Consider the following 20,219-nt stretch of genomic DNA (forward strand, 5'->3'; position numbering starts at 1 on the left):
AATAATTACTAGCTGAACCCGTACACTTCGTAGCCCGTTAAAAGTCATACCTCTTATATTTCTCAAACTGTGCGTTAAAATCGTTTTCTGTGATCATGCAAGCAGTATATTTTTATAAATATAGATAGATAACGGTTAAAATATACCAAGTAGTAATCTTTCAACGATATTTTATTTAGTTTATTATTATGTAAATTTATTCGTTTTATCGAGAAAATTATAACATTTAGTTATACTATAATATCAATATGCAAAAATAAAATAAAATGTTATATACGTCGTGTTATATTATGCCGTATACCTATCGACCCCCCCCCCCCCCCCCGGCATAACGTGACTATTCATAACCAATGGTACCAAATGGTACCTACATAATAATATTATAATAAATTGCCATTATTATTTTTCATTGCATTATTCTATCAATGTTAAATCTTTTTATTCGATTCTATAATTTATAATTTTATATTTTTATATATTATACATATTAAATATTTTAATGTATAGAGTTTAATGAACGATTACAGGACATAAAATGCAGTCTAGTCTGGGTATAGTGTAATGAATAAAATACATTTTGCGTGCAGGGAATTATTAAGATGTAATTTAAACAAGTAATATTGGCTAATCTCTAATATACCAATACGACTAAATACGAGTATATGTATGAATTACTCAATCGTTGTCAGAATAAAATAATATAATTTTGAGTATTTCCTAATAGATACTGACTATGTTATAGTGTTTTATATTTAAACGATTGCCTAATATTATCTAAGTTTCGATTTTTCAATTATTTAACACTCCTACGCATTCGACTGTGCGCGCATTACACCTAAAAACGCCGAATATCATATTATACTATTTTTTTTATACACAAAAATTAGCAATCGTTTCAAGTTAAATTATTATACATTTTCCATTTAATCAAATTTATCAAACCAATAAAACCCTTGTTGATAGCAGAGATAAATCACTTAAAACGCAACATTATTACAGTAGGTATTTTTGAATAATATGTTTTATCCACTTTTATAGTTATATGCATTTAAAATAAGTTTAGAAATGTATAGTGTAGTGAACAACAATCCTTCGGCTCATTTGTTATCTTATTAAAATTAAACTTCAAGTACATAAAGTATTAGTTAATATATTTATAAATTATTAGTTATAAAAAATAAAACTTTTCTTTCAATATTTGATACCTACATATAGATATTTATTACCTATTTATTACCTATTTATAAATCAAATTAAAAAAAAATATTCTGCTTCACATTGTTACATGAAACTAAAACTATAGATACTCATTAAAAATCAAAAGTTTATGTGCAGTTCACAAGTAAATTTACGAAGATGAAAGATTAAGGTAATATAAAAAAATGTTAGAATATTGCATAACCCATGTTGATTTTCAAAAAAGTTATTTTATCAACCTGCTGCACATACATTTAAATATCATAGTATTATAGTTTAAAATTTATTACAAACTAGTTTATATATTGATGTACAACATTAAACATCATTTCATAATAATTATTATTTTAATTGATAGTAATTAATAATTATACATATACAATACGTTAGTTATAGTACATATAAATGATAAAATGCAAAAAAAAAAAATTAACTTAATATAAAAAAGTAGGTACCTTAGTACCTATACTATTTTTGGAGGAAATATCGACAAGTGTGACATAATTTTACCATTATGCTGTAACACAGTAATCACAATAACTCGAATCACAAGGGAAATAAAAATAAATTCATCCTGCCTCGGCTGCCTCCTATGTATTATTCGAGTTATGTACATACCTCAAACACAACTTAAAAACACTTCAAGAGGCAAGAAAAATCTTCGTGTTATCGAGTTATCGAGACTGTATTATAATTATAGACTACAGACATCCGTTGCCCCAGCACCCACACCATGGTACTTTTTCCGTACCCTCGTGACCGGTGATGCTCAGCTTTCGGCGGCAAATTGTGCTCGTGTCACTCTCCGCATCCTCGCCACCGTCTGCTCGGGACATGGACCCACCGCGGTGCTTGATTATAGTTTCTCGTCGAAAACCCATCAGAGACGTCCTCCGCCTGCCCCTGAGCGGCGATTCCGACGGGCCTGACGCAGCCGTCGGTGGACCTGCACCGTCCCTATCATTTACCAGCAATGGTTTCGATTTCTTTGGCGACCCCGCAGACTTGGAGTTCGTGGACCCAGCCACCACCGCCGCAGTCTTGGGTTCTGCTGTAACAGGTGGACCAGCAATAGCTGTAGTTTTTGGATCCGACGTCGGAAATCTGGAAAAAAAATATTCATAATCTTATATGCACTTAGGGAAACATAATGGAAACAAAATAAATGGAATGGTGAAATCACCAATCATGCTCACCCCCTTCAACAATGAATGTATTCAATTCCTGATTATTATTAAAATTCATTATTATTAAGTTTACTTGTGTATAATATTTTCAAATATATTTAGATTATTTTTAATAGTTTAAGGAGTGGTATAAATAAGTGAAAACCAACGCCTTTTTTATTGTAAATTTACTATCATAATACGCAGGTGTGTGTTATATATTACACTCATAATATAATATATTATTATAGCAGCTCACATTTGTAAGATCATAATTTCGATGACATTTCAAATAATTAATTATACTGCCATTGTAACTTGAATCGTTCAACCTGGAGTATAAGAATTTTTTTTCATGGTCACTTTATATCCGGAGAAAATATCTTAGTTAAATTTTTTAATTACATTTTTAAATAACAAAATAATCATTAAAATGTCAATTATATAATGTTATATATAACAAAAAAAAAAACACTATAATATGCTGATAAGATTTTATGGGAAATGAAAGATTTATTGGACAAAATTTAAGAATTTCATATAACCAGCTATTAGGTATAATAATATATATAATTGTGTAAGATTTAAGATTGTCTTTTGAAGGTAAACACTAATTTTCTCAAAACTTAGTTTCGGAAATATTTTATTTTACGAGTTAAAGTCTTAAGTTAGTATAAAATGATATTTTTTATTGATGTAAGTTTTTAAAATTTTTTATTTTAATTCACAGCATATATTTTAATTTATTGTATATAAAATACAAATGTATTATATTGGTATACATTTGTATACATTGGTACACCAACAATGTAGAATATTTTTGTAAGAAACTTTATGTGTAAAAATTGAATTGGTGTTTTGAATGGAATCTTTAAAAAAAAAAAAAATGATGACGTGTACTTATCGATCATTTAAAAGTTAACTAATTTCTTTTACATTTTCAGCGAATCAACGTAAGACGGGAACATTTTTCTTATCGACTAGGAAGTGTATTATACTCGTATGTATAAATAAACCAAATAAATATATTTGAAATCACTGACTCAAAAATAATTGAGGCTTCTTAAGGTTAGTGTTACCGATAAACCTTATTCAATCTATACTATATACGGTATAGCTCGTTTGAATGGTGTATAGAATTACCATCAGTATTTCAGTAGGTACAGTAGTGTTTATTGAATTTTACAAGTGTGAGAGAAAACAGGAAGAAGGCATCCAAATGGACTTATTGTCTGTAGATTTTAAATTTAATTAATAAGACCGAGTAGAAATTGTAATTTAATAATACTGTAGTCATCGTTTGTACAGCGTTAGATATCGTAGTAATGATTTATGTACTATATAAGATTTAATTAAAGCTCAAATGATTGTTATCGATTTATGCGAAAAAATAGTTTTTAATCGGGCTTTTGAAATGTACAACTTCTATTGTTTAATATAATATTACTTGTTAGTTTTAAGTATAATAATATATTTAAAAAAAAAAACATTGTCATAACTATAAAACTAATTTAAATATATCATTCATCGATTGGAAGTGAAACAAGGTATCAAGAATAAATATTTAAAAGTGTATGTAATTATATTGTATTTGTATTTATCAAATGAGTTATTATTTTTTTTTTATAGCTCTGTAAAATTTATAATATTAAATATGAGTTATTAAGTAACAAGAGGTATAATAGGTATACTGTTAATTAATGTGTTGTCGATTAATAGTCATATAATTAGCTCTTATCTATCTATATATGAGTATATCACGACTTTACTTTAAAGGGACAATAATTCATAATATGCACTTATATCATATTGCTTATTGTATATGTATACATTATTAACAATATTAACATATAACATTTTTGAAAATCATTTTGTTTCAGACTATGAATTTAAAAACAAAGTTTGCCATTTTAAATCAAAAATCTACATATAGTGGATTTATAAACAAAGTGAATGATATAGAAGCGGGAATAGTACTGTACACGGACTTTTCATTTGTGGTCATTCTTATTTATCACTTACCCTCTTATTCCTAATATTTTATTCAACTGTGTAGAAATGAAAACTGTTAATGTTTTTCAATAATATAAAAAAAAATCTCGGGATTGTATCTATCTAAAATTCTATAACAGTATAATCTATAAATTAATATGAAATATCTTAAACTTTTCCAAATAAAAAAAATACAGTTTTTAAAATAGTTTTAATTTTATCCATTAAAAAATAATCATAATTTATAATCATATCAAGATATTTTAATAATATTATTTAAGTACTTGAATCCATTTTGAACGGATACCGCGGTCATCGCGGTTGCAGTGCTGGACCCGATGACTGCGCCGCCCCCGTCGGCACTTCCGCAACAGGCCTCGTCGCCACCACCGCCACTGTCGGCGCCTCCGCCGTTTTCGCCGTGGTCGCCGGATGACGCCGATGAGTCGGCCATTTTCAAGTTCAACTTGATCTGAGATCTGAACGACTTTCGTCGGGCGATGCTGTTCATCGTGCCCGTCTCGTGCTCGGTCAGCTGCCTGACGATGACTTTGTCCGACCCGAACCACAAGTACCTGGGCGCACCGAGTGTCAGTCGGACGCGCACGTAACGCTCTCCGCCGGCCGTCCCACACCGAGCAGTCTTCCTCTCCACTCCTCCTGCCGTGCGAATAATACAATAATAGGTACGTTCCGCACTTAAGCCAAAGAGCTATTTATGTAACGGCGAAAAAAGCGTTACAATATGAATATTATTACATGTTCATGCACGTGTATAATATACAGGATGATTCACCGAGCATCTCCTCACCCGTCCAGTTTCCCCACTATCATAATGTAGTTTATCCAAAAATTTGCAGTTTGGAATTCTTAAATATGCTTCAAGACTATTTTTGTATTTTCAAGATTTTTGTACTATACAAAACAATATAAGTATACCTCCTTCGTGGTACAAACTTAGAACACTTTACAGATATTTAGTGGTTCATATTTTTGAAAATAACTCTAGATGTACCAACTCTATCTAATTTAAAATTCAAACGAGTATAGTTTTCAGCTAATCAAATATTATAAAAGTCTTTAAAGAATTTAAAAAATATATAAAATTGATATAATATAAAATATTGGATCATGTGTTTTTTTTATACTTGGACTTTTTTTACAAATTTTAAATGTTGATAAATTAATATTAGTTACTAAAATTTTAAAATTACCATAGAGTCCATATTACTATAAAAGGCCTATATTTATTATTTAAAAAATACTCATTCAAATTTTGATTTTGAAACGTCAGCATTTTCAGAAAAATTATCTAACAATTAATTTAAAGTAGAGAAGGGTAGCCAAGTAGAGAAAAACCCCTTGGTTTCATTTAAAAAACGAAACTTTATAATTGAATAATACTTTATAGATTTTGAATAACTGCATTAATGAAAAAAATGAAAAGAGGATGAGTGATGTGCTTGTTTATTCACTCTGTATATATTTACGTAGATACATATAGATAAATATTTATAAATATTAGTCTGTATTATATTTACACGAAATACTGTTTTTCGTTGTTTATTAACAACCTTCTGGACACCTGAATAAATTTAGATTATATTATTACTTTTAAAATACACATTAATACGAATCACAAAATAGTTTTTATATAACTTGGTAATCTACGCTCGCATAAGTAAATATTATTTTTTTTAATTACCTATATAGGATATCATATAAAAAATTTATAGTTTTTTTGAAATTAGATTTTTGAATTGATACACCTAGGACCTAGATATAAAATATTTCACAAAGGATACAAATATAGTAATTGGGAGTAAATTTATGATTTTTAAAATTTCATTTGCTCGAGAAAATAATTTTAATGTGACTTTTGATGTTTTTTACATTTATAATTTGATCAATTAGTCCTTGATCCACATTTGTCTTAAAGTCAGCTCACTTAAATTCAATATAATTGATATTTACTATCCGTTACTCTCACGCTCCTATAAGTACCCATGTCTTTTAAATAAATCAGTATCATAAAATTTAGAATGGAAAATAATTTTTAGATATATTAATATATTATTTTATGGTACCTACTATTATAAGTTATAATACGAGAATATATATATATATATATATTAAATACACGGAACTTAGCTTATTGAATTATTTCCGCTGCCGTTTTCTATGCTATGCCAACTATATATATATATATATATATACTCGTGTCTCTTTTATTTCAATCATCGATACCTTAAATAATATACATGAAACGAAACTGTCGGATGATATTTGACACAAAATAGTGTTTCGTGCGTTAACAAACTTATAAATAAATGGTAGGTTTATCATTCAATACGAATTATAACAGAATCCCGGAAAGAGACAGACATAAACTAAATACACAACTCATATATATATATAATTAAATGTCGAAATCAGACGAAGGAATTATAAATAATTGGGTTAAACATATACCATATTTAATTATGTTATGTTCGTTTTACGCGGAAGTTCGTCGAAATAACGTTTTTATCGCCTACGTATTAGTAGTTGTAAAACGTAAATAATAAAACACTTTGTATAACATACGAATATACGAGTACTATACGTATAAATAAAAAATTTTAGTTAAAACTTAAAAGCAAAAGCAAAACTCAAAAAATTACGATAATAATAAAATATATTGTAGCCATAGACCCCTCCTGCGGTCTTAAGCTTTTTCTTTAGTAAATTTATAGATATCTGATATTTATATAGGTACATACTTTATAAAGTTTACAAAATACTAGGATAGTTATGAATACAAGAACCATTGGTAAATGGTTCAGACCTTTTTAATCTGGGCCCCCCTGAGGACTAAGTCTGCGCACGTCTGTGATTGTAGCTAAAATTCAATGAAATTTCACGATGTTGTTTTGCTTAATTTCTTAAAGAGTAAATGGCATATATAAACAACGCGATGAACGAACAACAATTATATGAAAATATACTGGTAAAATTATAAAAAGAACTGCAGAACGTATTAAATTGTTATCAAATGGCACGATGTTATCCATCGGAATTTCAGAAATCAACCATCTGACGTTACAAGAAGTCACCCTACCTTTGCAGTGATTTTAGCTATATAAGTGGGTAGACGGAGAGGTAAATCCTATAATATTGCGTCCATCCGCAGCAACTCGACTGCTATAAAGGTTATATGTTATTTACGTCATATTGAATAAATTCCAATACATTTCAATACACTTCAACCGGTGCAAAACTTGCATTGGTCCAGTAATCATAGAAGCAAATCAATTCATATTCAAAGCATAGGCGCAACTAGGGGGGTGCTTGGGGGTGCTTCAGCACCCCCAGCCTTTAATTTAGCACCCCCAGATCAAAAACACCAAAAATGGAAAAATCATATGAAAAATTTTTTTTTGTTTTACGTAAGGTTGTTTAAATATTGAATGCCTGTTTCATCTACATAATTTTAGCTCCCCCAGTGTTTGGCCTCTAGTTGCGCCTATGATTCAAAGCCACTATCATTTCGCTTAAGCATCATTTTTTATTTGATTATATACTTTATACAAACATCAATATTTATACTAAAATATTATTTTATTGAAATTTAGTTTATTATCTCATTAATGATGACACGATTATAATTGATAACAGTGGCGTAGCCAGGATTTTTTTTAGGGGGGGGGGGGGTTTGTAATAAAATGTAACTTGTGGAGGATTTCACACTTCCTGAAATGTACTCATAAATTGTTTAAATAAATTATAATATACGTTTAACTTTTAAATATTTATTTAAAATAGGATACAATTGTAATTTTTCTTTTTTTTGAAGAATCCATAACAACAATTGTCAATTAGCAAAATATTAAAAATTATTAAAAATTATTATAAAAACTAGAGAAACATCCAAACATGTGTCCATGCATTTTATAATGATAATATTGTTCTGTGATAATATTCATATTGATAATAACTAGACCGCAGAACTGTAGATAAATCTACTACCATGGTAAATTAATAATAAAATAATTGAATGATAATGATTATTGTGCAGTCGATAACGTAAATTACACAATATGATGGTGTAGTGTAAATATTATCTGCACGAATGCAATAATACGACACTGTGTGCACTATTTAAGATAAGTTTATCTTAAACCGTGGTAGTGTGTGAATACGGCATAACAGAATACATTTTACCACAACCAAATGATTGTATTCCTATATTATAAAATAAACATTATATTTTTGATATAAATACGGCTGAGGGGGAGGGTTATAACACCCAAACCCCCCCCCCCCTGGCTACGCCACTGATTGATAATAGGTACTAATAAACAAAATTATCAAATAAAGTTCTTTTTTATTAACTATTCAGTTTAAAAAAATTCTATAAAACCTGTAAATTGTTTATAATTTAATACCATCAAAGTCAAGCTTCAGTAGGTGCAAAAACACGTCATCTGTTGCCTAATACTATAGGGGATGCGTAAGCAGTGCAGTGCCTGCAGGAGTAATAATCACTCCACTGAAGGTATACCGTTATACCTATATAAGTCTTGGATGGTGAACTCATTTTGGATCAAGTGCCAAATTTTTCTAATCAAGGTTTTGAAAATTGTTCACGTGCTAGTTCACTAAGTCGTATAAAATATAAATACTAAATAGAACATAATCAGTAGCATAATTTTTTATTATTTTAATCTTTCGCGTGCCATTGATATTTGACCAACGTGCCAACTTCGGCGCACTTGCTGTTGGTTCACCTACCTTGCTATAGGTATTTAATTAATATAATTCGTATAGACAATACCTAAATAAATATTATATGAAATCGTTTAATACATCGTTTTTTGTCGATCGTATACATCGCTGCAGTTTCGCGCTCATCAAAATATATATTACATATATATAGGTTATTATAATTCATTGAATATTCGTTCAATCGCTCTTTACCGATGATCGTGCCGTATTTCTTCAGACATTTCAGTACGTCTTTGTCGGCCACGGTGTCCGGTACGCCCGTCAGCGACAGGATTACGGCGCCCGCTCCCGTGTCCATCAACAGCACTGGTATGTCACGGACACTGAGCGCCGTGTGCAGCGCCCGTTCTAAGCACTCGGCGTTGGCGAACGTCATGTAACATCTGTCGTCCGTCAAGCAAACCGTTCGCAACTTGTCCCTGAGCTCGGCGTCCTGTATGGCGTCGATCACTTCGTCCACCTGCAGTGTATATATTATATTTAGGTACATAAAATAATAGGTGATAATATTATAATATATCTGGAGAGAATTTTCGCCAATTTCCGCCCCTAACCCGTGTAGGTAAACCTATTATATTATATCTATATACATATTTAGAAAATTGACTTTATATTTCACCGACCCCGAGACAAACTTTCTTTCGTCCTAACTTATTATTTTTATATTTGGTTGCGCTTTGTTATCTTTTAAGTAAGTATAACTAAGTGAAATACGAATACATTGCTTACGTTGCTTGAACGTAGGGTATTTAGGAATATAAATACTGCGAATGAGTATATTTATATAAGTTATCATTTAGCTAGATATTTAAAAATTGTATCGCTTAAAATTACACGAATAATCAATAATGCACTGTGTAAAATATATACAATATCATCAACCATCACCTTCTATAAGTGCAAACGTTTAACTACTCAAAACAAAACAAAAGTGATTACATAATATTATGTTTAACACGTAAGTAGGTTCGTAGATATAGTTTAGACTGTTTGGAGAGAGAGTCTTATTACATTAAAATAAAGTGCCTACCTATTGATTTTTATTTCGTTTTACGTTGGCCATTAGGTGGTAAATGCAAGACATGATTTACAATAATCTAATCATGAATATTCTATACATATAACTATATATAAGCTAAACCAAGGTTCAGGTTGGTTGCAAAGGCGATACATCAGACATTTTGATGCGTGGTCTAATGCGACTTGATTTGAATCGATCTAGCAATTGTCGCAGTATGAAAAATAGTGAAAGATTTTCACTTGGAAAAACAGCATTTGTATCGCTCTGTAAACAGCGTAAAAATCTAAACACTGCTACAAAATTTAAAAAACAGGTAATGCGTATATAACTATATAAGTGTACCTAAGAATTAAGAAAAATACACCGAAAGTTATTAAATTTGTTTAATACAATAATAAGCTAATAGCTGAAAGCTACTGATTTAAATTATCTATTCAAATATTAATAATCATTTAAAAAATGAACGAATAGTTTCAATCTAGACTTAAAACTCAAACATGAGTAAAATACGTCTTTACGATAATATAGCTACCATAATAAATATTGACTGTAAGTTTGATCTTGTGTTTAATTTTTAATAATTCATGTCGTACATTGCAGGTAAAACCGTGGAATAACAGTAGTGCCAAGCTAATTGTTTACAAAGTTTCTTTAATAATAATAAAAAAAAAAACAGTAGTGCCGTTTTAAATATAAAATGTATACAACTATTAGGTTCGACGTGGGCTCTAGACATCTTCTATATGTCACATGTATATTATTATTATAATAATGTGCGCTACACTCGAGAATTGACCTAAAACAATAAACGCCAACATTTTTTTATCGGATTCATTTGTGGATATTTTAATTTTTTAATTTCCCCTACCTGCAATGTACGCATTATTGTTAGAGCAGTTAATTATGACTCCATTGAGGGCTATGTTCTGTGTGCGTGTGTGGGGTAGTTTTTTTATCTAAATAAACATACTTTAATCTCACCACCTTTGTTACACAATAGAATTTATGTAAATTCTATATATATATAATACTATGCCTGACCCTTTGCACTTTGTTTCGGTGCAGGCATAATTAGGGATATGGTTTTTTTTATTTAGGGGGGAGGGATTATATGTTTGTAGTAAAATCTGTAAGCTTCATACACTACCCTACCTCACCAAATATAAAATTTCAGCGGTAAAATTAAAGTTTTGGGGGATCTTTCTATAATTAAATAAAATTTTCATTTCACATTTATATAGTTAGATTTCCATGTAGGTGTATGTCGACTTGTTGATAAAATCAAACGTTGTTTTCGTATTGTATATACACATTTATAGTATAGGCACCTAATAATTATAAACTTATTTAGCTATTGTTCATAAGATCATGACATTAACTGAAATACTAAATTGTTAATTATAAATTGTAATTAACTATATGACTGCAACGAAAGACGAGTAATCGACAGCTACATTTTTAATTGACATAAAACTAATATTTTAGCGTATAAAAGTTGTTAATCAAATCAACCAAACTTTTTTAAATAAAAATAAATATTTTCTTATAACGTTTAATGTTTACCTTTTTGTTTTAGTACAACAAATATTTAATACATTAATTACTTGGATAGTTCTATTCGTCTAATGCTTATAGTAAATATTTATTAATTTATTATAATTATATTTTTATATTTAGTATTATGAAGTTAACAATCTCTATGGAATTAGAATGAAATTGTATTAACAATAAACGCTTGATAATATTATATTAATTATTTTGTCATACAATTTAAACGTTATCTTTTTTTAACTTCAACGCGTATGTATTTTATATATTATTATAAATGTATTGATACAATATAGTATTTCTTTAACTCAAACTTATAGTTTTTAAACAATTCGATGACAGTCGATGATAAGTTTTAATATTTTAAAATGATACTGTGTTTTTTTTTAGGTAAATACTTTTTGTGAGACTATCAAAACTTTGAAAAGTTTCTTGTAGCACCATGCCATCATTACAGATTGGGAATTGAACACAGATTGTGCTTTATACAATAATATGTGCTGTATAACTTTTCAAATATGTTATTAAGAAAATCGATGCCGACATGATAGAAGCTAGAAACTGTGTCTAAAAAAATATTGACCTTAATATTTGGGCTGATATCTCGAGGTTTGCATACAGGGTCGTTTTTTGTACGCAGGTACCTTATGAACTATCATTGTTTTCAAATTTAAAAACAATCATAATATTATGTAGATACTCATAATGGGTTATGAACCATAGTGGTATAAAACGACGCATACTATCATAATATTATCTTACCTATTTTTTTTTAGATTGGACATCAGTTTATCAAAAGCGCAATAAATTTGGTATCTAAAATGGAACTATTGATTTCTCGAAGAGTATAATAAAATACTTGGGAAAAAGAATAAAAATTTGTACTCACTGATTTGGTCTAAGGAACTTTGTTTAGATTGTTTATATTCATTAATGATTCTGGACGAGTATGATATAGTTATTTTTATGACTACCATTATATGCTAATAACTATGGTAGCCATTATATTTAACATAACAAAGTATTATTATTTCTTTAATAATATTTTTAAAAATTATAAATTATAAAAATAATGAAGTATTAATATTATGTTAAAACATAGATTGATAGATTAATGTATTAATAACTATATTAATATCATTATATAAATATTATCAATATATGTGGTAAACACAACATTTCATTTTTCGTTCAATTATTATATAATTTAAATCTCGCCGGTTCGAATCTCGGTCACGGGCGGCATCGCTCTTTGGACATTTCGCGATGTCTGGAGAGAGAGGCCGCCGCCCCCAAACCGGGCATGGCAGAAACCTACGGGTGCCCATTCAAAATTCTGCCAAAAAAAACCCAAGTGTTAAAAACCTAAAGTACCTTCCCTTACAGTTAAAAGGCTAATGACCTCAGTTGTCGAAGCCTTAACCCTAATAAAAAAAAAATAAAAAAATAAATTTAAATCTAAATTCTAATGTAGCTATGTTGTTGCATTTCATGAATTAGTATTTAGTATATTACTATTCCACACTATTTCCTTAGAACCTTCTATATTATTATGTATTGTATGATATTTTGTTTTTTTGTAAAAGAGTTCGAAGTCCTTTTCATAAAACTTTATAATACTAACGTTTATTTATTAATGATAAATATAATAATAAATAAATAAAAATAAAAATAATAAATATTAAAAACAAATAACATTGAATATTTTAATTAAAAAAAAAAAAAAAAAAAAAAATGTTTATGAAATTTAGAATTTGAGAAGTAATAATATTGGGATAACACCGAGAACAATCATCGGTAATTTATTATCTATGCCAATTAATTATAATCATAGAACAATAATTAACCGCAAATAATAACAATATCATATAATATACCATGTCACCATTAACTATATACCACTTGGCACTTGAGCACAAAACATTATAATGTAATATGATACTTATTAATCAAACCATAACCGTTTTCACAACAAAAATGAAATACACTACTTGTATTTCTCATCTGAAGTCTGTGCTTATCTTTACTATTTTACATTTATGAATACAAATTATAAAATTAATAACTTATTGTTATTCGTTACCATAGATTTATCTTGAATTATATAAATTTTAAAATTTCTGTGCGATGTACTTGGTCTTTGGCCAACCAAAAATATTTTGGTGATGAGAAAGGGGTACGTGCCAACGGTGCCCTTCTGGCTACAGCACTGGTATGACATGTATAATATTGTATACATTTTCTCGAAATTTTTTTGTAGTAAAATGTATATAAAAGGTTAATTCGTTCATACACATTTTATGATTTGTATAAAGAATATTGCATTATAAAGGTTTATATAAAATTACAATTTTTAAATAAATAAATAATTATTTAAATTAGCGTATTGATAGTAAATGTTGAATTAAATCGTAATTCTATTTTATTATACTTTCATAAGGAATACAATTCCATAAAACCAAGGAAGTACAAGGGGTATCTATAATATACCTAATACCCATATACCTAATTTTAAAACAAATAGTGGAAAAAATTCTTTTTTCTCAAGAGCTATTTTTAATGCCAATAGAATCTCCACAGTCTTGGATTTTTTTTTATTGTCTCGTCAAGTATTTAAAACTAAAACTTTGTTATTTTTAAAACATAGCGCCTAATTATTATTTCTTTGTTTTGTTTTATATACTTAATAATGTTATCTTTGTATTTCTTATCGTATTGTAAAATTGTATTTTGTATTATCACATGTCTATCAGTTTCCATATTGTGTCAATTCTTATATTGTATTGTTTTTCTTTCTTTGTTAAAGGGCTTTGGCCCGTTGATTTTTATATAAATAAATAAATAAGTACCTTCATCGTAATTTTCTTACAATTTAAGATAAAAAAAATATGTTATTGCAATATAAATTATTATACCTACAGTGATTACTGATTAAATTCGTTTCAGTCTTATAACTGCACGATTATATTATATAATGTGTTGTATATATCTATACAATTTATTTATATTTAACGATATTGATTTATTTTATACGGAAATAAATATTTGAATATTTCATAACCTTTTTTATACAGTTTCATATATTATTTTCTAAGATGTTTGCAAATTATAGGTAAATATTACGTCATTTTGACAATTATTATTATGATTTATGATATAAAGTATGTATAGTGTATTCTGCATATGCGATAGAGTGGTAAATATATAGCTCATACAAACGATAATAATGGACATTGTATACTTTTTTAGTTCACCCTTGTTATTTTTTACATTATTTATTGAAATATTATAATCTATACAAAATGAAACAATTTATATTGATCAAATGTTTAATGCAGTTATAATTAATATCAATTTTTAATGATGTCGGTATGCTTAATGGCTAATTCCCCATAAATAAATATTTTAACCATAACTTTAAATCTAATTTTTCTTTTCAAACATATTAAAAATAACGAATACAACATTTTTAATACCTAGATATAATTCAAATAATGTTTAAGTATACCTACAGGCGTTAGTTGTATACATGAGTCTTCTAATTTGTGAGATATAGGTATAGTCTAGGTATAGGTAGATATAGCCGATATAGGTATAGTGATTTTTTAAATATTTTATGTCCTATTATATTTAACCATTATATAGGTATTATAATTTATACCTATACTATAATAAATTACAAATTATAAAAATGTGAATTTATTTCAAAACATAGTGAATAGAACTTGATTGTTAATATAAAATACTAAAATAGCACTTAATAAGTCATTTATTGTTATCACCCTGCCACCAGGCGAACATCGTTCTCGAACATTTTTTATCTACCATAACAAAACTTTCAAACATAATAAGTAAATGATAATAATAATAACATACTGTTTCTGTTTATAATTTATCGTTGCACATTTGATAACTAATATTTCATAATTAAACTTGGGCAAACACAAACAAATGTTATGCGATATATCCTATAATGATATTTCTAATTGTAATTTCTTACAAAATTATTACGCGCTCATGCTTTAAATTTGTCTTAATAATATGTTATTATTTTACAATTTAAATGCCTAAGTATTGTGATGAATTACTCAATATAATTTATTTAAATATAAGTTTTTTTTTATTGTTCTTAATCAACATCGGTGACAATAGCCATTAGTTTTTACACACAATTTTTTTTTGTTAAATTAAGTTATACAATTTGAGATTTTTAAGAATTTTAAAATTTAACACCATTAAATCACAATTCTTATACACCAGAATAAGCCAATACTACTATGTATATGACCCAGTTGTCATGGTCCACCTGGTTACCCCCGTGCGCATGCCTATAGTTATAAGTTAGAACACTACTTAATACTATGTAGTAATATCGTGTATTGATTCAAATATTAAACAAGTATATAAAATAGTTGTACTGCTTGATTTTTCCGATACCCAAGATTTGTTTTTTTTTAAATATATGTGTAAAAAAATGTATAATTTGTAATTTTGTCATGCTTGTAATTTGTACTAATTAAAATAGTTTAATTTGTACCAATAGAATCTTAAATGTATTTTTCTTAAAGGGATTCTTTTTTTCATTATAACTGAAAATAGACTATATATAGAAGACCCATGAGATGATCTTAAAAAATCCTATACGCCGCATTTGTTTTGGCCCTCGTTTTAAAAGTGCGTAGTTAGGTAAATTTCCGTCCTCCGATACACGTTTAGATTTGTTAGTAATTTAGTATAGGACGTTAAAGTGAACAACTAATGATTAAACTTAATGTTGATAACTTTAGTTGTGTTCGTAAGTCACCAAATAGATATATTTGTATGTAACGATGATTCAATGTCGTAATACTATAACTTATGCCATTGTTTTGGCTGTACCTACCTACGTTGATTAGTCAGTCAGGACATTATATATATATTTTATAATTACAACTAACATATGAGACCTATATTTTGATAGGTACTAAGGTTTTGGCTTCAAAAAAATTGTACACAACTTGACTGCCTACGCCCTCTGCACGCCCTTATATGATGGTCGAATTTATCGATAGGAAGGGTAAGCTATTATGCCGTCATTGTGACTGTTGCTCAGAATTCGTACGCGTTATTACAAAAGTATAGTTTGTGCGGAAACCCAGCCACCGTTATTGTCTAAACTATATACTTCAGACGCCATCGCTATTCAAATATCAGTTTTCTCGATTCCACAGAAACGTTGCGGCGATGCAATATAGATCTTATTTATCGGCTTGTAAATATATAATACGCTATACGCATGTTATTTTAATGCAACGTCGTAAGTGCATAGCCATAAAATCGTTTTTGTTTTTAGTTTTCCCCAGACGGTTTTTTCCTGGGCTGTTTGTACAGCGTATTTTGTACGGAAAGATCTACAAAACAGACTGTAATGCGTATATTGAGTCGTAAACGCCCGCTGCCGGAAACACGAGTCTCTGTAACGAGTAATGACTGCCATAGATAAACCATCGCAAGTTGAATGAAAACACACCGATCGACAAAAACCAAAAAAAAAAAAAACCAAAAGAATTTGGACCACAAACACCTAAACACGCGCACGTCCCAATAAACTGTATGTATAATTTAGTTAGTAATTATTAATTATATTGTATAAACTCAATTATAAATATTTATGTATATAGATACATGAGAACCGGTGGCGATGAACTTTCGCTTGTTTACGGCTCGCCACGTGATCTGGATAGTGACGACAGACATGATCTATGCGAGGACATGATAGCAATATTATTGTTCAACCACTGCTATTATTGCTATTGATTGTAAATAGTATTTAATAAAATAATCAATGATCTTACCTATAAACAGCGATGAGGTCTCTGTAGCTGTCGCTGCGATTTCACCTTAGAGTGATATATAACTATATTATTATAGTTTCACTACTCTGATTATGTGTTTTTTTTTTCATCACACGGAAACAATATTATGTTTTCATAATAATTTTATTAAACAAAAAAAATACGAATAGATGTCACAAAACTGTATATCGAGTGGATGATAATGTATCATCCACGTTTATAGTGTTTGATATTATAGGAAAGTAAGAATTGTAGTGTAATATTATTTTTATTATTATTTACTATACATTATGCATTAAAAATACGTTTTATTTTATGCGTGTTATGTGTTGTGCATTCGTCAGATCGATATTAGAATTATATGGTCCTGTCTTCTGGGACTTTATAATGCAGTTCTGATTTTTCTCGAATGGAAAGGGTTTCATGTAATATTTTGTGATTTGTCAGCCTTGTCGTTAGGGTGACCATATTTATAAATAATATTAAAACAGGACCAACGAATTTCGCTTAAATCTGTACATAAAAAAAAAAAACTACCTCCAGACATTGTTTGATTATTTTTGAATAGGTTAAGTTTGCATAATATATGAGATGAGTTGTTGAAAAGGGTGACTATAGTACAGACTCACAAATATTGCATTGTACAATACATGAATTTGATAGTTATCCTGGGGACTATTACTGATAATTGTTTATTGGCGGTCAATGATCATTATAGGTACCCAAAAACCTAAGCAATTTTAGTGAATAACTTTTGATTAAGGTTCAAATAATTCAATATAAAACTATAAAAATATTGTTTTATATTTGTTTCATGTGGGTTTTCTTTAACGAACCTATTATAACATATGATAATTTGGGGATAACGGGATTAAAACGGAACCAAAAGTGTCCCGTTTGATGTTTTTCGGGATATATAGGGGCAATATGATCAAAAACAGGACATATCGCGTATCGCCATCACCCTAACCTATGTAAGTACACCTAATAAAATTGATTACAACGCTTTCTCATGATTATTATACTCTCCTATGTTGACAAGTTTACTTTCTTTATAGCCGATCATACGTAGTCACGAAGCTAATATAACTTTTATTAAGAATGTACTTAATGACAAAATCGATTCTCCTACGTTATATTATAACTTTAATTAATTTTAAGGCATATTCTGACGTCACATATCGTTCTGTTCTGTTCCACAACACAATGTTTCATTTCTTTATGATATTATTATCACAAAACTCAATCACTCTGACTTTGCAAATATGTTTCATGCTAATTTAAATCCATCCTTTTCTTTATCCTAAAGTATTTTACCGTTTTCAATACATTGAAATCTCGGTATATCTCAAAGTTTCTACATACATCGATATTGTTCTGAAACGACTAGTAAGTAATATTTTCAAAAATGTTTGTGTTTTTTTTTCTTGAAATAATGAGTGTTTTACGTTTAATTATGCCTCAAATAATCATAGGTATTTACCGTCAGATCGTGCAGTTGACGGTTACTTCCGGTGTCAAAACACGCGGTATGCGGCTGCAGCACCGCCGCGTCCAGTTGCGACAAGGGTTGTCCGCCGCGCAGCACCGGGTCCTCTTGCTGCGGTTGCGGTTGTCGGGCGCGATCACCGTCGTCGTGGCGGTCGGGGTCGTCGCTGTCGCACCCGACCCCGCCGCCGGTCGCAGGTGTGTCGGTCGTCACTGCAGTGGCACGTCCCTCCTGGCCATCCGCAGTCGCCGTCATCGTGCAGGCGGTGTTGGTGACGGTATCCCGTTCGTGGTCGGCCGCCAACGCACCGCTGACGGTGACATGACGGCGATCGTTGTTGATAATATTAATCTCGTGTAGGTTGTCGACACCCTGAAACATGCAATCAACGAACGTATTATAATATCGTGGTCTGTACACGGCGGCGGCGCTTTTATACGAATTCATAGAGTGTAAGTGGCACTCGAGTGTTGGCTGAGTGGAGGATTCCGAAATAATATTTAAATCGTGACAGAGTGTTTTTAATTAAACAGAGTGATTCGCCAAGCACGACTCTCGTCCCACATTTTTCATTCCATAATGCAATTATTCAAAATCCGATTTCTGAATTTACCTTCAAATATATATACTTAGTACCTATCCTACAGTTTTTAATTCTTGAGATTTTTTGCAGTATTAATTAGAAATAGTTGTTAAACTTTTAAAGTAAACATATATTGTGGTTTCAATTTAAAGGATAAAAAGATATCCATGTGAACGAGTGGGTTTTTAGCATAAACCTTTTCGCGGTGATAGTTAATACCATCCTAAATACTATTCTTAATACTACCCGTAGTAGCTAGTGTGGTGGATACTTGGAAAAACAAAATTCAATCACGTTTATATCTTGTATTTGAATTATTGTGCCTATGTCGAATATAAGTGAAAGAAAGTACGAAACATAATAATATTGAGTATTTTTTTTTCAGACACTTAGTTGGCAAACACGTTGCAGTATGCCAAAACGTAATTTTCACGGCTCTAGACTATGCAACATGTCATGCATAGTTATATGTTTAGCTGTATGGTTGTTTCAGGAGCAAGTATAATATTATTATTTATTATTATTGTTACAGTGGGGTATTATTTAGTTCAGCACGCGTTACCCTTAGTCAAATATATTGTGACACACCAATGGTTGTGCAACGAAAACAGCCTTACAATTT

At 29.5% G+C, this 20,219-nt stretch overlaps 1 protein-coding gene across 4 annotated transcripts in view; it reads right to left on the reverse strand.

Annotated features, from left to right (window-relative positions):
- Positions 1-1,593: 1,593 nt before the first annotated feature.
- Positions 1,594-20,219, reverse strand: part of LOC107165374 (uncharacterized) — a 77,394-nt gene continuing 58,768 nt past the window's right edge. For all 4 annotated transcript variants that reach the window (XM_089220190.1, XM_089220193.1, XM_089220194.1 and 1 more), the window contains exons 5-8: positions 19,009-19,386; positions 9,315-9,582; positions 4,640-5,015; positions 1,594-2,301 (exon numbers count right to left, since the gene is read on the reverse strand). In XM_089220190.1, coding sequence (XP_089076316.1) covers positions 1,899-2,301; positions 4,640-5,015; positions 9,315-9,582; positions 19,009-19,386 — 1,425 coding nt within the window. In that variant the 3' untranslated portion in view covers positions 1,594-1,898. The remainder of the gene's footprint in view (positions 2,302-4,639; positions 5,016-9,314; positions 9,583-19,008; positions 19,387-20,219) is intronic.

The sequence above is a fragment of the Diuraphis noxia genome, unplaced genomic scaffold (assembly GCF_037042655.1).
Source record: "Diuraphis noxia isolate RWA-SAM2 unplaced genomic scaffold, SU_Dnox_SAM2 contig0002, whole genome shotgun sequence".
NCBI lineage: Eukaryota > Metazoa > Arthropoda > Insecta > Hemiptera > Aphididae > Diuraphis > Diuraphis noxia.